General features: G+C 38.5%; 2 protein-coding genes across 2 annotated transcripts in view; both read left to right on the plus strand.

Annotated features, from left to right (window-relative positions):
• Window positions 1–820, plus strand: part of LOC115815577 (protein SSUH2 homolog) — a 6,076-nt gene extending 5,256 nt beyond the window's left edge. Inside the window, exon 11 of the mRNA XM_030778541.1 lies at window positions 677–820. Coding sequence (XP_030634401.1) covers window positions 677–820 — 144 coding nt within the window. The remainder of the gene's footprint in view (window positions 1–676) is intronic.
• Window positions 821–8,848: 8,028 nt separating this feature from the next.
• Window positions 8,849–18,321, plus strand: LOC115815310 (protein SSUH2 homolog). The gene is made up of 11 exons (XM_030778268.1): window positions 8,849–8,938; window positions 9,284–9,369; window positions 14,486–14,615; window positions 14,741–14,801; window positions 14,942–15,063; window positions 16,232–16,294; window positions 16,391–16,470; window positions 16,606–16,698; window positions 16,810–16,915; window positions 17,083–17,190; window positions 18,178–18,321. Exons 1-11 carry the CDS (start codon window positions 8,849–8,851, stop codon window positions 18,319–18,321), a joined length of 1,083 nt encoding a protein of 360 aa, XP_030634128.1.
• The last annotated feature ends 854 nt before the right edge of the window (window positions 18,322–19,175 follow it).

A 19,175-nucleotide genomic window follows, 5' to 3' on the forward strand; every position in this document is an offset into this window, starting at 1 on the left:
ATTCTACAGGAGGGTGCAATATTGGCCATCCAGGACTGGGACTGCCCTCCCAGTTTTGTCAGTGAAGAAAATATGTACTGCCTCTTTAAGACTGGCCCTGTAACAGTAATTAAGTCAGTGACTGTCAGCTGCTGGACAGCCTGCGTACCACAGAAAAGGGATGGGTTGGGGGGGGCAGTTGTGAGTGCTATGTTGGGTACTAAAAGCAGGGTACATGCAAGCTGCATTCTTTGGTGTACAGAGATTGCTTATTTGTGTTTGTATAAACTTTCTGCTACGCAATCTTTTTGTTGCAGTTTTCTTACATAACAGACACATTTTGTGGCCCTATTCTCATCTGCAGAAGACTTGATGCTTCACTCTACTTCTCATTTTCTTCTTTCCTTTTTGCAGCAGAGGACAAAATGTCCATGAACAGTGGCTGGCTGCCAGTTTCACCAATTAGCCTTGTCTTGGTGAACATCTTGGGGCAGCAAAGAATATCCGTAATTACAATTATAACTTTACGTAATTCTGTATTAAATCTCAAGCAGATTAGACAGTGGGGAGAAGATGACTAACTGTGATGTGTTTATTTTCATAGGCACAACACAGTAATGGGTTTGAGTGAGCATAGGAGAAAATATGCACATCCTCAGAGATTCGTTCTAAATATGGTTCCCTGTTTGTATTCCAGAGGCAAACCATTGAGTTGATCCCAGTCACTCGCGTGCACTACAGCTGGAAGGAAAAAACTCACATCTACTTTGTGTACGGAGCTGAACACAAAGTCTACACAAAGGACTACCCAGTGAAATGCTGCTGCTGCTCCATTTTGTAAACAGAAGAATCCCCTGAGATTTGTTACGCATTGCGCACTACAGAAGAATCAACTTTAGCTGAAAAATTAGTTTTACTTCAATTTTCAGTTTTTCTTAAATTTCCTTTGTATGTCATGCTTAAAGGTCTAGAAAAGATGCTGAGTTGTTCTACACTATGAAAGAATCATCTGTGTCAGTCATGCTTTCTTATGTTCTATTTTTTTTTTCTTTTTTTAAATTGATGTCACCCTTGAGACATTTGAGTATAAATCATGACCTGGTTATGTGATGTGGTTTTTATCATTTTATACTGTCATGGTACTTGTGATGGACAGCTTCTGACAACTACTGCCATAAAGACATGGAACCATACCCATAACATGCACTTGACCCACTCAACCAACTCTTATTCTAAACTAGTATGATCCTTGAACCTTGGCATCCTGTACTGCATGCATCGTCGTGAGTTGGTTTGAGCATAGAATAATGCAAACACATCCGGAGATGTACCGCACTTCACTTTATTAGTATAACCAATCTAAACTGAACTTTATATACCTAAATGTACGATTCAAAGTTAGTTGAGTTCGCTAGGATTAAAACTGCCACTGACTCTTATCAGTATTTAGCTGGTGTTTGACGCATATACAGTTGGGCTCCCATTCATTGTTTTGACCCCGGCTTCCCATTCAACTCTCTCAACAATGCCCAACACACATTTGAAACCATTGCTCTTAGCCAGAGTTGAATCACAAACCTTACACCTTTGCAGGCAAAACAAGCTGGCAAGCACATCAACTTTAGCAACTGACCCAAACGTGCTTACCAGTTTAACATAATTCATCTGTTTAAAACAAGTTGGGAAGAAAGCAACGTTAATCTATAAACCTAATAAAAACTACCACAGTCACCAGCCAGCAGTGACTAATATTCACATTTGAAGGATAATTTAACTTACATTATTCGGAGCTTCAGCCTCTTAAGCTGTAGTTTCATCCAACCTGCATGTGCTGCCATGTGATGTGACTTGGGGGTGTGTTCACAGCTTTGCCACAACATAACAGAGAGCAGCCTGTTCAAAATACTCTCATCCATAAACTACCATTTGAACGTTAATGTGGTCCTGAGCATAACTTAGCCCTTTCAGATGGGAATGTTATCCGCTTTTGGGAGCTCTGATAGATAGTCTAGTAGTTCATTCTCAGTTAAGAAAAACAGGAGAATGTTGAGATCATTTTCCAGGACAACACAAGATTTTCCAAGACATTTTACTTTTTTCTCTCATTTTCCATGTGTTTTCCATAACTGGAAAATGGGTCAACTGTTTTCCAGGTTTTCTAGGACAGGTGGGAACCTTGTAACAATGTTCATCCATTCACTTTTAATTTTTTGTCGTGAAATACAATTTCACATAACCAATAACTAATCCATACACAAAATACAAGTAGAGTAGGGCTACAAAGCATGGCTTTTGTTTACAAAACCAAACATGCATAGAGCTTTCAAAACAGGCTCATAACTATAAATTTGTATTAGAGAGAAAATAACAAAATACAATAAACACTCAGCAACCTTATATGTTTCTTCTGAACACATCACAGGCCTCAGGCTGAGATCCTGTATATAGATAAGATTTTTCTGAAAAAAAAAGGAGAAGTAATGAGAAAGGTGACGGTTACTTAGTATCAGTGCCGCTCCGCTCAGACAACTGTTTATTTGACACCATGCAAATTGTATAAATACAGAAATACATGATATCTAAATAAATAAATAAATAAATGAATAAATCAAAATACATAGTCTAATTACAATCTTTCTTATTCTTTAAATAAAACACACATTTTCCATTTACCATTAAAGTAAAATAAAATAATGAGTCCAATCAGTACTGCTGTGTTAATGTATCCATTAACTGAGCTAGTGTTGATGTTCACTTTATAACTACCTAAAAGAGTTTCTAGGTTTTCGTGTTGTTCCCCTATTTCGCCATACTCATGGTGCAAAATTAAAAAAAAACTAGATCATTATTATCAGTGGCTGGCTATGTGGGTGAGATCGGAATAGACCTTTTTCATGTAATGCTGGCGATCTTTCCGGTCTGAGCCAAGTGGGGGTATCTTTACTTCTGGTTAGCCATCTTCCCTATTGCTTTCTCAGGTATGTTTTTATGGGCAACTAGTTTTTGGTACTAGTTTTGGAATGTCTACAAATTCGTTTTGATGATATGGTCGTGTGAATACGACGTAGTATTAGGGCCCCACTGAGGGGAAAACATTTAGAGAATGAAGTCATAATATTATGAGAATTAAGTTGTAATTTTACGAGAAAATTTCATAATATTACGAAAATAAAGTTGTAATTTTGTGGGGAAAAACTCATAATGGTTAGGAAATATTTTACCAGCAACCAACAAATGGGTGGGAGGACAATCAATATCAGCCTGAACTCTGGCAACTGCAATTAGTCTTAGACATCAGCCTGATGATAATGTGGTGCTGATGTGCCTAAAGATCAAGTACTGTATTTCGTCATTATGTGTGAAACCTATAATAAAGTATAACTTCACAAGATGCTCCACGTTCCTCATTATAACGCAGGTGAAGGGCTGCTCTTCTAATATTTCCCCTCTGAAATAACATGTAGCCTAAAATTACAATTTTATTCTCACAATATTATGACTTTTTTCCCCGTAAAATTACGACTTTATTCTTATTAAATTAAGACTTTCTTCTCATAAAATTATTACTTTATTCTCAAAATCTCAAAATGTTTCCCCCTCAATGTGGCCCTAATACTCTATCGTATGTGAAGGATAGATATACACAAGAAGCTTTTTTAGCACGATATGCCAGCTTGGCTGTCGTTTGTCTATGGTTTCTGCGTGCCTTCTACGTTGCTAGCTTGTTAGGTTAAGACTCCTCATGGCCGCTTTAATGTATTAATGACAAACGCACCTTCCTGTGTTTAGTCCACTAAGGAAGGTGCGTTTGTCATTGGCACTGAAGGATGCTCAAAAAATCACCCAGATCATATGGGGAGCGTTACTAGTAGGAAGATGTCGTATATCAATGATCTAGTGCTGCATGAAATCAGTGGTGTTTGGAACTAAACAGACGGTGCATTGGTTTGTTGATTATTGGTGCATACTCAAGACAACATAATTTTGTTGATAACCCATAGCCATTTGTTGCACGTCTTTTCAATATTATTTTAGCCAAAGCGTCTCCTTCAACAGACTGATGCAAACGATAATTTATTCTGCACTCTTGTTCATTTTGCCTCTAACAGATTTAATGTGAGCTTCACTACACCTCCAGTTTGTGTGGCTCCTCATTCTTCTTAAGTGACTTAGCACCGTGCTCGTATTACGACAGTACCGTCTCCTACGTTGGAGTATACCAAAAAGAACATACATGTAACAAACATGAATTAGTATCACAGCATATGTTATGACAATGAGCAATAGGATCATTTCATTACACATCCTTATTAAAGTGCATTTACAAGCTTCTAGGTGGCTTGATCTAACCATCTCTCCATAGCTAGCTGGCATTACTATCATAATTAAGAAACTGTTCATTGAACAGTTCATATCCACGATCCACTTTGAATCATTTTATTTTGCAATATATATCCACCGTTTCAGCAGCTTGTGAGAGCTGGAATTTTGGTAGATTTCCCAAAGATCTGGAGAATATCAGAGAGACACACGCTTCTTCGCAGACATAGCCCTTGTTGACTGGAAGTAACTTTACCCTCTATTGCTTTCCAATATGGCAGCGTGAAAAAGGCCTATACCTCAGCTGCAGATTTGCAAAGTCTTTGAAGCGCAGAAATAATGCAAAAGAGAAAAGAAAGAGAACGAGGGAAAGAGCGAGAGAGAGAGAAACTGTATCTTGAGATGATTTAAAACTTTTTTCTTTCTTTTTTTTTTGAAGTAATTAAAATGTTCAAGGACGTGTATTTAACTCTAACAACAATAATATGTTCATTCATAACAAGTGTTATCACCAAGGAAAAAAAAGATAGTATTTAACCGAAAATGAAATGTACTATAGCCCCAAACCCAAAACACACTTGGATATCACTTCGATCCTTAACGGAAAACGCACAGCCGGTGTCTTCTGTCTTGTGCAACATAACAGTAAAACATACTTTCCCTGCTTGCTCACAAAGCCCCAAAAATATGTCAGTCACAACGACAAAATAAACTCAAGCTTTGATCTAAATATTAAATTTGAATGTTAAACAACATTTGTAAGTGGAGTACATAGTGACCCAAGTTTTAAAAGTTCACACACCCAAAAAAAATAGGACAAGTAATGAGGAAGGACGAAAGCAAGGACGAATCCTCTCGCTAAGAGGCTTCCTGATAGAAGCAACGTGCCACACTGCCTCCTACTGGCGACACTGAGATGCTCCAAATATACGATTAAGAATTCATATAGTTTTGGCAAGGAGTAATAATTGATTATTATGTAACCAATTAGAATATTCCTATTACAGAACAACAATCCCAAAATAAAACAGAGCCAAAATTACATAAAATGTGACCACACATTTTGTGTGCATCACAAAAACATCACAGGGAATTGCACCTATCTAAAGAGGAAACATCCCTGTAGCTCTGAAACCTATGGAAGAGTAATAACCATAATGTGATTATGTAAAGTGGGGGAAACTTTATCCACCAAATGCTGTAAGAAAATGAAAGACAATAACAACTCCTGAATTGTACATCTCTTTTTCTCCAGAATGTTTGGAACAAATCATGAAAACATTCGAACCTGATAGGGCATTTTCAGTGGTGGTTGCCTTTTCCCATGCTAGTGTGAACAAAGAGAAGAAGAGCTGCTTGGGCAGCTTCCTTCCCTCTGATGTTCTCATCCACTTCCATCCCAGTTCCAGCCAGTGGTGCTTCAGACGATTAAAAAGAGATTTGTCTGCTGGCTGAAGAGCATGAGTGGTGTGGGGAGGACAGCTCATCACATGTACATTATTCCTGGCTTCATGAGCTCAAGGAATTGCAGGTTGAAAATGTGACTGTAATGGCCATCCAGCAGGAGGACATGTGGCCCGCAGTCCTACTTTCGTAACTGAGCAACAAACTTTTGGCCCCATTCCACAAAAAGATGTGAGATGATCCATCTGTTTTCCGAGACTCCAAAACTGCCCGGTTTTGACTCCTAGAAACCCACTCAGCTTGCACCCGCTCCCCCTTGAAAATCACCGTGACAGGAGTGAACGTCCCAACCACATTAAATCCATCTAGCACTGTTGTGGTTTCACCCTTTTCTCCTCCTGTTATTTTAAACCAGCTATTTCCTTTCTCCGCTATTACTTTTTAGAGACAAAATAGTCCTGCAATCCAGATTCATCACAGTTCCATATATGTGATGGGAGCTCATTGATCTGAAGCTCTGTTAGAAGTCTGTCATACTCTATGAACCATCTGGACGCCACTGAAGGGTTCATCCCAGGTGCTCTTGCAGTAGACAGGGCTTCTAGCTTGCAAATGCTCAGATTTTTGTTTCTTTTCATAAAACTTTCAAACCAGCAGTAACCTGCTGTTTGTTTTTCCTCCAAAAAACCTTTGACACCACATGCCTTTGCATATTGAAATGCAAGGTTTTGCAAGTCTGTTCGAGTCATGGGAAGCTTCTCTGTGACAGCAGTCGGATGAGGTCAGCGAGCTCTTTCTCTGCTTCTGCTGAAAACAGAGGATTTTTCGATGAAGCCCGATGAAAGCCTCTGACCAGTCCCTTCACATGCCTCTGGAGTGTGAATTTTTCAACGTGCCAAGCCATATGCTAAGAATCTAAGTATAGGATTCTGCTCTGTCTCCACTTGCTCCTGACACTCCTGCATAGCTCCTCATTCTTTCCTCCATCCATTCATTTAATCGTCTTCCCTTCCTACCTGTACACTGCTCTCCTTTCTTAATTTTATTTACTCCCCTGTCACTTCTCTCTTTCCCTGTCCCTTTCCTTGCTGTGCAGGTGCCATCTTTTCTGTAATTCATTTAAGACATGAACTACTGCTGCAATTTGGCCTATATTTATGTATATATTTATATATTTACTAATCTTATTAACGATTTAATAGTGAGAATTTATTTTTTATTTTTTTAGTATCTTTACTCACGACATGGTTGCTCTGTGTTGTTTTTTTTATTTACTAGCAATGTCCCACTTTACCTGAACCCCCCTTCCCACTTTATCTATCACTGCCAAGTTGACTGGGACAGTACTATAAATCTGTTCTTTATAAAATCTGATAAGAACCTATGCTAATTTTCATTATATTTCCATACATTATCAGTATGAACTGATTTTAAGATTAAAAGTTAAACTGTTAAATAATTATTGACAGTTTGTCATGTTCATCATTCTAAAACAATATTTCATTTGCCTCATTACCATGAGGTTTAAAGTCTCAGACAATTTGAAAAATAACAACACACCCACTACTATGATGTCACACCAGTCAAAGGGTTTATTTAATTTACAATAGGCACTCAGCAACAACATAATTACAACTGTGGTTACTGGCTTGCAAAATTGACACTGTACAGTACCAGAGCCCATCTACATAGAGCCTGTCCACTCTCAGAACTTTCTGTTTCATAGGGGCTGCTCCCAAGGTAGCCCAGAATGAATGGGGGCCTGTCACTGCCCAGGAAATAGGGTAGCTGCAGGGGGATATAGAAACATTGTGGACATAATGCAAATCAGGTACAGGGCTTAAAGCAAGGACAATTTCTGTGCCTGAAATATGTTTGGGGGGTTAAGAGAAAGAATGGAGGGAAGGGGGGTTCACGGAATAATGAAATTAATTAATTGAAAATGAACATGTCTATTACCACAACTGATACCAATAACGAACAATACCAAATTGTGCAATAACCAGTAGGTAACTTGTTATTTTTTAACAGGGGGGATGGCCCAATGGTCACTGACACTACTCTATAGAGTATATAGTAGGGGCGTGTGATACTGACAAAAAATGATATCTCAATATTTTCTGGGATTTTGTCGATAACAATCAGTAGACCCTATTTTGCATCCTTCAAAAATGTCTTTGTAAAAGTCTTTTATTGTAATTAATATACACACGCGCGCACACACACACACACACACACACACACACACACACACACATATATATATATATAATATATATATATATATATATATATATTCTTGCTATGCGACAGTAAAAAAAAAAAAAAGCAAGAATATTTTCCATAGACATATAATTATCTATTTCCGATTCTAAAATGGCACTAGCCCCTCGCCGGAATTCCAGCACAGTGCTGGAGAACTTTAAGCCAAGTGGGTAGTGTTGTAAACTACTCTTGCTGTGCATGCGTGTTGCAGACCAGACTTCTGCCCAAGATTAGGACCAGAGTACCGCCACAAATCGGGAAGCGTCTGTCAGTGCCCGCTCTGTCCCGGCTGCCTGACCTGTTCTGCACATGTGCAAAAGTCAGCGCATGCACAGAATTCAACCTCTTTTATGACACTGCCCGATCCGTCACATGAGCATTTTGAATGTCATAGTCAAGATCTTAGCAGAGGGATAGCAACAGACAAAACCCCAAACCCCCATTCATTCTCTCATAGGGATTTTTTTTTTAACAAACCAGAACTTGCAAAAATGCTAATCTGCAGCATACAAAATGACGACTGTCACTTATACACTCTGTAAAAGAATTAAATATCTTTAAACAGACTCTCACTGTGAACTGTCAATTGTTTCTGGTTACGCAACTCGCTGGCTGCTGTCAAGTGTTTCAACCATGGTTTCAGCACCGTAAAAATGTTCACACATGACACATTGGCCACAAGATGGAGGGTTGAGCAGTGGCATTTTTTGGAGCTTGTCAAACTAGTCCCAAAGTTTAGTCTAAGGTTGATGATTTTCCACTCTGAAGTGTCAAGATACACAAAAGCTGATTAACCTGCCAAATTAAAACTGGATCTCAAAAGACAGCAAACTTAACCTAATATTGAAGCATGACTATGCAATGGACATAACTCAATAAAATGGAGCGCAGAGATGATTCGGCACCGCCAACAACATGCAAGAGGCCAGTGGAGAAGTCCAAGTCAACAGATGACGATGAGAGTGATGAAGTCTCTTATAAGACAATTTGGAGGCTACACTAGGCCTTGAAAAAAGAATGGAGGAGCAGCTGGCCAACTTAAGGGTGCAGACAAATCAAAGTAGCGCCATGATTGCTAGCTTAACAAAAGCAGTCCAGTTCAACGTGGAAGAGGTGAAATAATGGAAAAAGAAAGTCAAAGCCCTGAAGAAACAAAATGTCCAGCTATCCAAGGAGAACAGTGAACTTAAGGAGAGAGACAGAGAGCAAGAAAGATACAGAATGAGGTGGTGTCTCTGGATCAAAGGCCTGGAAGAGAAAAAAGGTGAAAACATCAGAGCACAACACATCCGTATCCTTGCTCAAATCGTCTCAGATATGGAGTCAAAGATGGAAGAAGCAGCTGACGTTGAAGATAGAGTTGGACAATAACAGCATCGTCATCGTTCTGTTTGCCCAAAGGTGTGTGAAGGAGGAGATCTAGTAACTTAGCTATGGCAGCCGTGGTCTAAAGGTTAGAGAACCGGGCTCGTGACTGGAGGGTTGCCAGTTTGATTCCCAGGCCCAACATTCCCAGGCCCTTGAGCAAAGCACTTGACCCCTTGAGCAGACACTTAACACACTTAACCCTGGGCGCAGAGGAATGCTGCCCACTGCTCCTGTGTCTGTTGACTGCTGGTGTTTTGGATGGGTTAAATGCAGAGACAAATTCACTGTTCACAGTGTGTGTGCGATCACAGAGATTTACATTTACATTCACAGTGCTGCTATGGGAGGATTTGGAAGAAAGAAGAAGGCTAAGGCCACAAATTGAACAAGCGAGGCAGGCTGGAAAACTAGATTTCTTTCAGAGTCCATATGGATATATCAAAGGACGTCGGATTGGAGATGGCAGGTGAAGTCATACACTTTTGACTGTGATAAACTGCTTAATGGGATGCTGGAGCTCTTTCTGAAGGCTATGGTTCATCCAGTGACTGAGTGGATTGATTAGACAAGTGTTACACTTGCAGCTCATATTTCTTTTGTTCTTTTGTCAGTGGTAAATGTCCTGTTATACTTAATTATTCTGCATTTAAGCACCACCTACCAGTCATTTCTTAGTGCAGTAAAGAAACCCACTTCAAAAGAGGTCACTTTAAGAGATGGCCTCTTTCTCATTGGTGGAGCTCAGGCACGTGACTTGTGAGATCACACTTGGTTCAGCCATTTTGTCACCAGCATTTACACTAGAAGGCATTTTTTAATTCTTGCCTGATAAATCTTTTTCAATCTGTTAGTGTAAAGCCTTGGAGAAGCTTTGCTTGTCAGTAGCATTGTTCTTCTATGTTATGTAGCCGCGTGTGTCTGTATATTTAGTGGCTTCATACACTTTGTGATGCTATGTAACATAAGCAGCTCATCACTGTATTTGTCATACTGTTGTACTGGCTCAGTTTTTAGTGCTGTTGTATACTGTAGTTCATAGTATAGCCTAAGCTATACAGTGTTTATTTGTAGCATTCTATTTACATTATTTACAGTATTTGCATTTTATATACAATTTGTAAACATCTTAATTGTGTTATACTGTATGTGCCAGCTTAAGAGGAAAGTACTTCTTTTTCATTGCCATTTTAGTTTCACAGAATCACAGTACTTAGAGAAACCACATGATTGCTGAAGACATACAAGACGACTGAACTTTATTTCTGCGCCTGGGTCTTCATTCAAGCCTCCAGTACTGAGTGTTTCACTCTCTGTCAATTCATGCACAGTAGACACGCACACAAGGGGACAGAATAGTAAATGTTAAAATCTTGTTTGGTTCACTGAATGTTAGGGGCTGGAAGGACTTTGTAAACAGGAAATCACTTTTTTTATTTTGAAAAAGAGCAAAAACATAACATACAAACATAACTTCACCCCACATAATGCACCAGTGTGGAACAACAGATACATATTGCTAAGTAGGAAATCTATGTACATAGAGAAATGGAGGTCCAAAGGGATTTGGGCTATTGCTCATTTTATGGACGATAATAGAAATCTGTTACAGCAGGAGGAATTCTGTGAAAAATACCAACTTCAGTGTACTTTTAGGAACCACAGTGGAATGATAAAAGCCATACCAATTTCTTTGAGGTCAATGATTAAAGAAAACATTTCGTACTCCAAGGTCTTTCCTGGGCTGAGGCAGCTTTGCGTTGAAGGTACTGACTTTTGTGACAGTAAATATACTGGCAGAGTTATTAGAAACATTCTGTTACAGGAATGTTAACCTCACCCAGTAAGGAGAAAATATGTTCTCAGGGAATTTGGAGTTGAAGAGGTTAAGAAAATAGGAAAAAGATAAATTTCATTAACACTTCCTCCTGAGGTAAAAGAGGTGAACTTCAAAATTTTAAATGAGATTTATCGATCGAATGAATTTTTAAGATTGAGATTTCATTTTGATGCAAACGACTGTATATTTTTTGTGGGAGAAATTGAAAATTTGAAACGTGTTTTTTTTTTTTTTTTTTTATTGGTGCAGTCTTTCTGGAGGGATATGTAAGGTTGGTTACAGTCCAAAGAGGCTGATTTGTCACGCTTGAGTTTTTTTTTTATACACAAGTGTAGATATTTTAAGTCTAAACCCAGTTTGAACCAGTGGATGTATGAGTTAAAATTCCTGAGTGAGTCACTGAAACTTGTTAAAGACAAAATAAGCCCTTAAGTTATTTTCATTACTAGATATGTTAAAGTTAATTTGAGATAGCCCTGTTTTTTTTTGTTTGTTTGTTTGTTTTTTAACCTGTATCTCTTTCTGTCATTTTTGTGTTTGGATTTGTATTTGCTCAACCAGAGACAGAAGAAAGTTGAAGTGCATGACATGAAAATGTGCCTTGTTTGCTTGTATTTGTCATATTCTCAATAAGAAAAAAATAAGGGGAAAAAACCACACACTCACACAAACTCCTACACATGGAAGGCATGATGTGGCTTTCAACAAAGTTCCTGTCTCAACCGCTTTGACTTCCCTAGAACAGTAGACGGTTCAGGTGAAATATTTGAGGTGAGTAAATCTAGGGTAAGCCTGTGTGGTTCATTTGAAATGTTTCATGCTTACGTAGCCTGCCTATCTATATAAAATAATTGAAAAATAAATGAGAGGAAAAAAAAGTGTTCCACTCAACCTGATGTCTCACTCAACCTGAAGCCACCCTAACACTGACGTTTTCAGTTAATTTATCACATCTTAGTACATTATTAGTATTGTCAACAAAACAAGAAGAACATTTAAAGTTGGATGAAGTAGCTCAACAAATTGTTACCATTTTCACATCTGCTTTGCATAACCTGATGCTATTTCATACATTCATCACCATGAATATCATTTGTCACCATGCTATTTCCTGACTTTTCAAGCCACCTTTTCCGCTGTGTGCCTGTGTATTTTGTGGTTCAGCTAAGGTTCCGTTTCCTCACAAGTTAAATTAAGTTTGATGCGGTTTTGCACCAGAGTTTATTGTTCTCATCTCTTAAAATGGACAAGGGACATCGTTTAAGGTAAGTCGAAGAACTGTATAATAATGCATGAGAAAACACTGTGGGGGGAACTCGCAAGCACCCCCTTGTTATATACCTTTCCCAGTGTGAGAGAAAAATTGAAAAAACGTGCCGCCACATCTTTTAAGCTTTAACCAAACCCTTTAATTTCACCCCTTAAAAATGCCTCACTTTCCTTGTATAAAGTTTAAGTAGTTTTTAAGTAGTAATGCGCACGATTCTCAGCCGTTTAAAGGGTAAAACTGGTGAATTTCTGCCTTTTTTTCAGATTAGCCCCTTAATTTCAGTCCTTATATATATATCCTTAATTTTGATTAATTAGGGGGTGATTTAAGACTGTTTTAAGGTCCTTAAATCCTTAAAACATCATTATATCAGATTAATTTTGATTAATTAAGGGGTGGTGTTCTACTTAAAGAGTGCTTAAATTTATACAAAGAAGTTTAGGTCAAAAGTAAGGCATTTTTAAGGGTAAAATGAAAGGGTTTGGTTAGCTCTACTTCATGGTTGAGAAGTCAGTTAATGTCAGAATTAATGAGAATCAAGAAAGGATTCTCATGTTTTCCTTACTGATCCCTTAATTTGATGATACAAACTACTACCAGTTTTTCTTCATGTATATGAACAGCAGTCTATCATTGAGGTCATGTGTTGATAAAACAAAATAAAAACAACAATATGATATATTATTACATTTTATTTATAAATAATTATAATGTTTCTCATTATGTATTTTGTTTTCTATGTTACTTTTTCCCCTGCCTAAAACAGAAAAAAACAAACAACAATATTAGGAGGACATGACTTGTTTAATGATATCCAAACATGCAATTACTACAGCTTGTTGTACATCAAAATTTAATGGAAATGGCTCTCGGATCATTGCCAGAAACAGATGTGACAAAAAAAGCCACAGACTGTTGAGAAAAAGAAAGGTCAATGTAACCTTGTGCTTGTTCTTAGTGCTATCAAGACAAACAATGCAATTAATTAGATAATATTTCAAGGAAACGAGGAATTCAACTTTTTTTTTTCTATTAAATATCCAACAACATTTTAAGTGGATTTGGGATGGATCATGGAGTGTGACTGGAAGGTACAAATGTTCGTCTTTCATTTGACTGAAATTCATTCACTGTCTCTTTTTGCCATCTCATTCAATGTCCCCATTAGGTCCAATACAGCCTTCAATAAGAAAATGCACAAGGGGTATCTGTGTTATAAATTGTTACAAATCCTAAACAGCACAACAGATTTTAATTCCAGCACCATGAAATGAAAGGTGAAAGAATGAAAGGACTGATCGAATTATTTCAGAGTTAGTTAGAATGACAGATATCTAGAAATGAAAAAATATTTCCTCTGCATGTCAGAAAAGTTTCAGTGAGATTTCCTCAAACTTTTGGTCACATAGTGCAGATTAATACGTTCTAACGGAAAGACACATCTTACCTCCAGCAACACAGTTCATGGGGCACGCTTCTCCCATCCCTCTTCAGGAGTCTCACATGTCTGTAAACACATTAAAAAGATATTTGAATTATGGGTGGTGACAGCCTAATGTTTGAGAGGCCAAATAATAATACATTTTACACAGTCGTGATTAAACTGCATACAGATAGCCACCAGAACAAGCTTTCCATTTCCCCCCAATGAACACTTTTACACGTGTTAAATGAATCCTGTATCTTCTTAGAGGGATCGTTAAACAGAGTCATACAGGATGCTTGTACATTAAGGCCATATACATTACATATTATAAAGAAGATATTGTCCAATTTAATTGTTAAGATAATCCATCTACCAATGTTGGAGGTTATGCTGTCTAATACGTTCCCTTTAAACTTACGAGTAAAGATGGCCGCACCAGCAGAGTGATTAGGTCCATGACCAAAGTAAGCCATAGCTCCCTACTGACAGACACTGGGAGTAAGGACTCTGTTCTTTCATACAGTAAACATATCATGTTCTCTTTGACTTGTATGTATCATTGTGCATACAATTATAATCAAATATAATGAATTATCACAGTCATGTATTTCTCCAGAATCCCAGCTATAACTGAAGAGCTTGCCCAGGAGGTCTTCATTGAGTATGCATCCAGAAAATGTTGCTACAGTGTGAAGCCAGCCAAAGAGATGGTCTTCACTGACCTGCAGTCCCTCAAGACATATCGAGTTAGAAACCATTCATAGTTTCACTCCTGAAAATGTATTATTTGAATTATTTTACTGTTTATTACTATTACTTTATACTTTACTGTTATTATGTTAGGTTTATTGGCATCGTGTTTTTTTAATAGTACTGTTTGGAGACCTTCACTGAGTCAAGATCCACTGAATGGGCCACTGAACCTTACAATGGTAATCACTTTATCAAATCTCGACCTCTTCAATAGATCAGAAAATTGGGTTTATTTACACAGACAGTAAATTGCCCAGTTAATAACACCTGTGTAGGAGATGCAATAACTCATTCATTCAGAATGTTTTCTCAATTTTAGGTCAGGTTGTGAATGCTTATAATGGTGTGGCTCCAGGAAAGTGGGACCTGGTTGTTCCTGTACCTGCCTTATTCCAGGATTGCAAAGCAGAAGTTCGCATACCGCATACATCCTCTGTTAAGGTAGAGGAGTCTCATTGTAACTGTAAAATCTTTGAAGTATGTGTACACTACCAGATATGCTTCAAGAGTTTTAATGCATCCTCTTATGGATCTGTCCACAATGTTTTATATCCCCCAACAGCTACCCTATTTCCCTCTCGGCCTAACTGTACGTTCACACTGAGCGCGGCGAGAGCGTCAAAGTGACCGGAAGTCATTCATTTTCAATGAGAGCCAGCGTCTTTAAGCGGCGAAGAGCGTCGCGGCAAAGGGCGTCGCGGCGAGGGTGGTTTGGGCGTCAAAATACAGTTGAAGTTCGGTTAACTTTATGGTAATGAGATATGACGCTGTTGGGCGGCAACCAATAGAAACTTGGAAGTGCTCCGCTCTAGAGAATTGTAGAGAACACGACAGTATAAACTATTGTTCCCACAAAACTTTTGGTCCTAAGCAAAATGGAGGAGAAACTGATTATATCGGTGGTGGGTTTCCCCATGTTGTACTGTAATGTAGGTTACGCACAAACGTTAGTGTTAATTAAAGAACAAGGCTAGTAAACGTGTCCTATAAACTCCATGCTGGAATTTGACCTAGCCTATCATTAACACAAAAGACACACAACAACAAAAAGCTTTTAAGTAGTGTTTTTCATTAGTTAATTTTGTTACGAAATATGTAATGAGCATTGTTTATTTATTTCTGTCATCGGTCGATTTCGCACCTTCACATTTAAAATATCTCATAAGGTTAACTTATAGCCTACTGGTGGTCAGTCAGCACAAAGATACCGCTCGACCTGTTTGTTTGCTTTATAGCCCCTTTAAAAACATTTGCATAACCAAACTTTCCGAAGGACCTTGTACCCGCCTATTTCATCAACGGCAGAGCGTCCACAGTGTTCAACAGCGTCGTTGGCAGGGAGGTTTGGGCGACTCTTGACGCTCTCGCCGCTCTCAGTGTGAACGTACAGTAATGCTCTCAATTCTAAATACCTAGGCCCTCTAGTGGCTGGCAGCTGAATAACCAAACCCCTTAGTTTACAAGAAGTAATTACACAAAACACAGGATTAAGAGCATTACAACAACCAGTAAACAAAATGATAAAATATTGCTGGGTGAAAAGATGTATTCATTGCTTACAAAAGCCACCCTTGTATATAAAAAACATAGAACTCTGTTTTATTTCTAGGGATGTCACTCTTGCCTGCGTCTTGGTAGATCTGTATGTGGGGAATGTATGGCATCAGGGAGGGTAAGTCTAGGTCTAATTTTTATGAATAATTGACAGTATTGAGTGTTTTTACCGTAGAGTGTTACATCTACATTGCTAAGACCATTGTCCTTTCAGAGGCAGTGTGGACTGTGCAGTGGCTCAGGGTGGTACTTCAATAATCAGTGTCTTGCCTGTGGAGGGACTGGCATAGCGGTGTAAGAGCTGACATCAACTGCTTCCTCACATCAGAATTTTAGACAAATATTTCATGAAAAAAAACCCATCTGTCGTGGCCCTCAGTCTATATTTGTTGTGAGGCAGTACAACTTATTTTCTTGATTACATCACAGGTGCATCTCCTGCGGTGGAATGGGTTCTACAGTATGCTCGACTTGTTACGGAAAAGGAAAACTTCTCTGGTTCTTGAAACTCAAGATTAAATGGTACAAAAACCATTACTACTTAGCATATTTTGTGATAGTATCTAAATGATGAATGTGGATCAGTCAGAAAATGCTGACACCTTTTTGTTTATATGTATTTGCTTATCCCAGGAAAAACAACATACATAAGACTGTGTTATATAAGCACTCAGAATTGCCTATTGATCAGCTTGAGAAGGTTACTGGAGAGAATCTATTCACCGAAATGAACCAACTGGTGGGTGTTCAAATATCATTTTCATCTTTTCATCAAACATTTATATAAATATCTACAACTATCTCAACTTTCCAGTGGTCCCTATATGATAATATGAACATTCTTTGCATGACTATGATAACCCTCAGTCTTGAAAGTTGAGTTAGCTGAGTATGTGTTTGTTTCAGGTTTATCCTGTTGTCAGTTTCCCTGACAATGCAGTGAATGCAGCATCTAGAGAGGCTGTGAGAGCGCACCAGGCCCAGTTCTCTACCACCTGCCGTATCCTCCAGCAGGTGAGAGGCCTGTTTTTTATTTTTTTTTACCAGCCAACCATTTAAATTTCATTGACATGGAACACTGCATTCCAGCTAACATATGAGCATGTGAACAACAAAGGCAGTTGTGATCAATACAGTGTTGGGACAACAGCCTGCATGCACAGTGGATCTGCAAAAGCAGGCCTGAGAACCCCAAAACAAGTGAAAAGTGTGCGGTTTAGCAGTGTAGCAGGGGTCCTAACCTTCTGGAGGGCATCAGTGTATGTGGCTTTATGTAGCTCCATACAAGCATGTTAAGTTAGGACTGGAAAAAAATTCTACAGGAGGGTGCAGTACTGGCCATCCAGGACTGTGCCCACCCAGTTTTGTCAGTGAAGAAAATGTGTACTGCCTCTTTAAGAACGGTCCCGTAACAGTAATTAAGTCAGTGACTGTCAGCTGTTAGACAGCCTGCGTACCACAGAAAAGGAGTGGGTTGGGGTAGGTGTTAAGTGCTATGTTTGGTACTAAAGGCAGGGTACGTGCGAGCTCTATTCTTTGTAGTACAGAGCTTGCTTATTCGTGTTTGTATAAACTTTCTGCTACACAGTTTTGTTTTTGTTGCAGTTTTCTTATGTAACAAACAGATTTTGTGGCCTCACTCTCATCTGCAGAAGACTTCTTTTCTTGATGCTTCAGTTTCCACCTTATTTTTTCCCTTTCTTCTTTCCTTTTTGCTGTAGAGGACAAAATGTCCATGAACAGTGGCTGGCTGCCAGTTTCACCAATTAGTCTTGTCTTTGTGAACATCTTGGGGCAGCAAAGAATATCCATAATTACAATTATAACTTTACGTAATTCTGTATTAAATCTCAAGCAGATTAGACAGTGGGGAGCAGGTGACTAACTGTGATGTGTTTATTTTCATAGGCACAATACAGTAATGGGTTTGAGTGAGCATGGGAGAAAATATGCACATCCTCAGAGATTCGTTCTAAATATGGTTCCCTGTTTGTATTCCAGAGGCAAACCATTGAGTTGATCCCAGTCACTCGCGTGCACTACAGCTGGAAGGAGAAAACTCACATTTACTTTGTGTACGGAGCTGAACACAAAGTCTACACAAAGGACTACCCAGTCAAATGCTGCTGCTGCTCCATTTTGTAAACAGAAGAATCCCCTGAGATTTGTAGCACATTGCACACCACAACAACAGTCAACTTTAGCTGAAAAATTAGTTTTACTTCAATTATCTTTGTTCGTTATGCTTGAAGGCATAGAAAAGATTCTAAGTTATTCTTTACTATGAGAAAATCATCATGTCCATCATGCTTTCTTATATATTTTTTCTTTTTTTAATGATGTCACTCTTGAGACATTTGAGTATAAATCATGACCTTTTTATGTTATGTGTTTTTTATCGTTTTATACTGTCATTGTATTTGTAATGGACAGCTACTGACAACTATTGCCATGAGGACATGGACCCACTCAACCAACCCTCATTCTAAACTAGTTTAATACTTGAGCCTCCGCATCCTTCACCACATGCATGGTTTTGCGTTGGTCTGGGGCTCTACCCAACCCAGAGCAGGCCTCTTTAACTTCACTTACAAGTGCACCAACTAGGAAAATCATGAAAGGTATGTGGGTCGAGCTGGAATTCTCTGTCAAAGGAAGACTACCACACAGAAAGTCCTGTAATATAGCATAAAAGATTTACTATTAAATGAGTAAAACAACAGTGTTTATCCATCTCATTTTATTTTTTAGTCATGAAAGACAATTCCATATAATAATCCATCCCTACACAAAATACAGGTAGAGTAGGGCTACAAAGCATGGCGTGTGTTTATCAAAGCAAACAAACACAATGCTTTCAAAACAGACCCATAACCAAAAATATGTACTAGAAAGAAAACAAAACACAACAGCAAACAAAATATCAGTAAGTACGTCTGTTTATAATACCATCAAAACAAAAAGAAAGAAAACAAGGCAAGCAGGCTGGGGGTACTTTA

This window comes from Chanos chanos, chromosome 6 (assembly GCF_902362185.1).
Source record: "Chanos chanos chromosome 6, fChaCha1.1, whole genome shotgun sequence".
In the NCBI taxonomy this organism is placed as follows: Eukaryota; Metazoa; Chordata; class Actinopteri; order Gonorynchiformes; family Chanidae; genus Chanos; species Chanos chanos.

Excerpts from the sequence above, each read along its gene's own strand:
- LOC115815310 (XM_030778268.1), top strand. The coding sequence starts at position 8,849 with ATGGAGCGCAGAGATGATTCGGCACCGCCAACAACATGCAAGAGGCCA. Across the intron at positions 9,370-14,485 it reads ATCGTTCTGTTTGCCCAAAG|AATCCCAGCTATAACTGAAG; the intron begins GTGTGTGAAGGA and ends GTATTTCTCCAG. Across the intron at positions 15,064-16,231 it reads CGCATACATCCTCTGTTAAG|GGATGTCACTCTTGCCTGCG; the intron begins GTAGAGGAGTCT and ends TTTTATTTCTAG.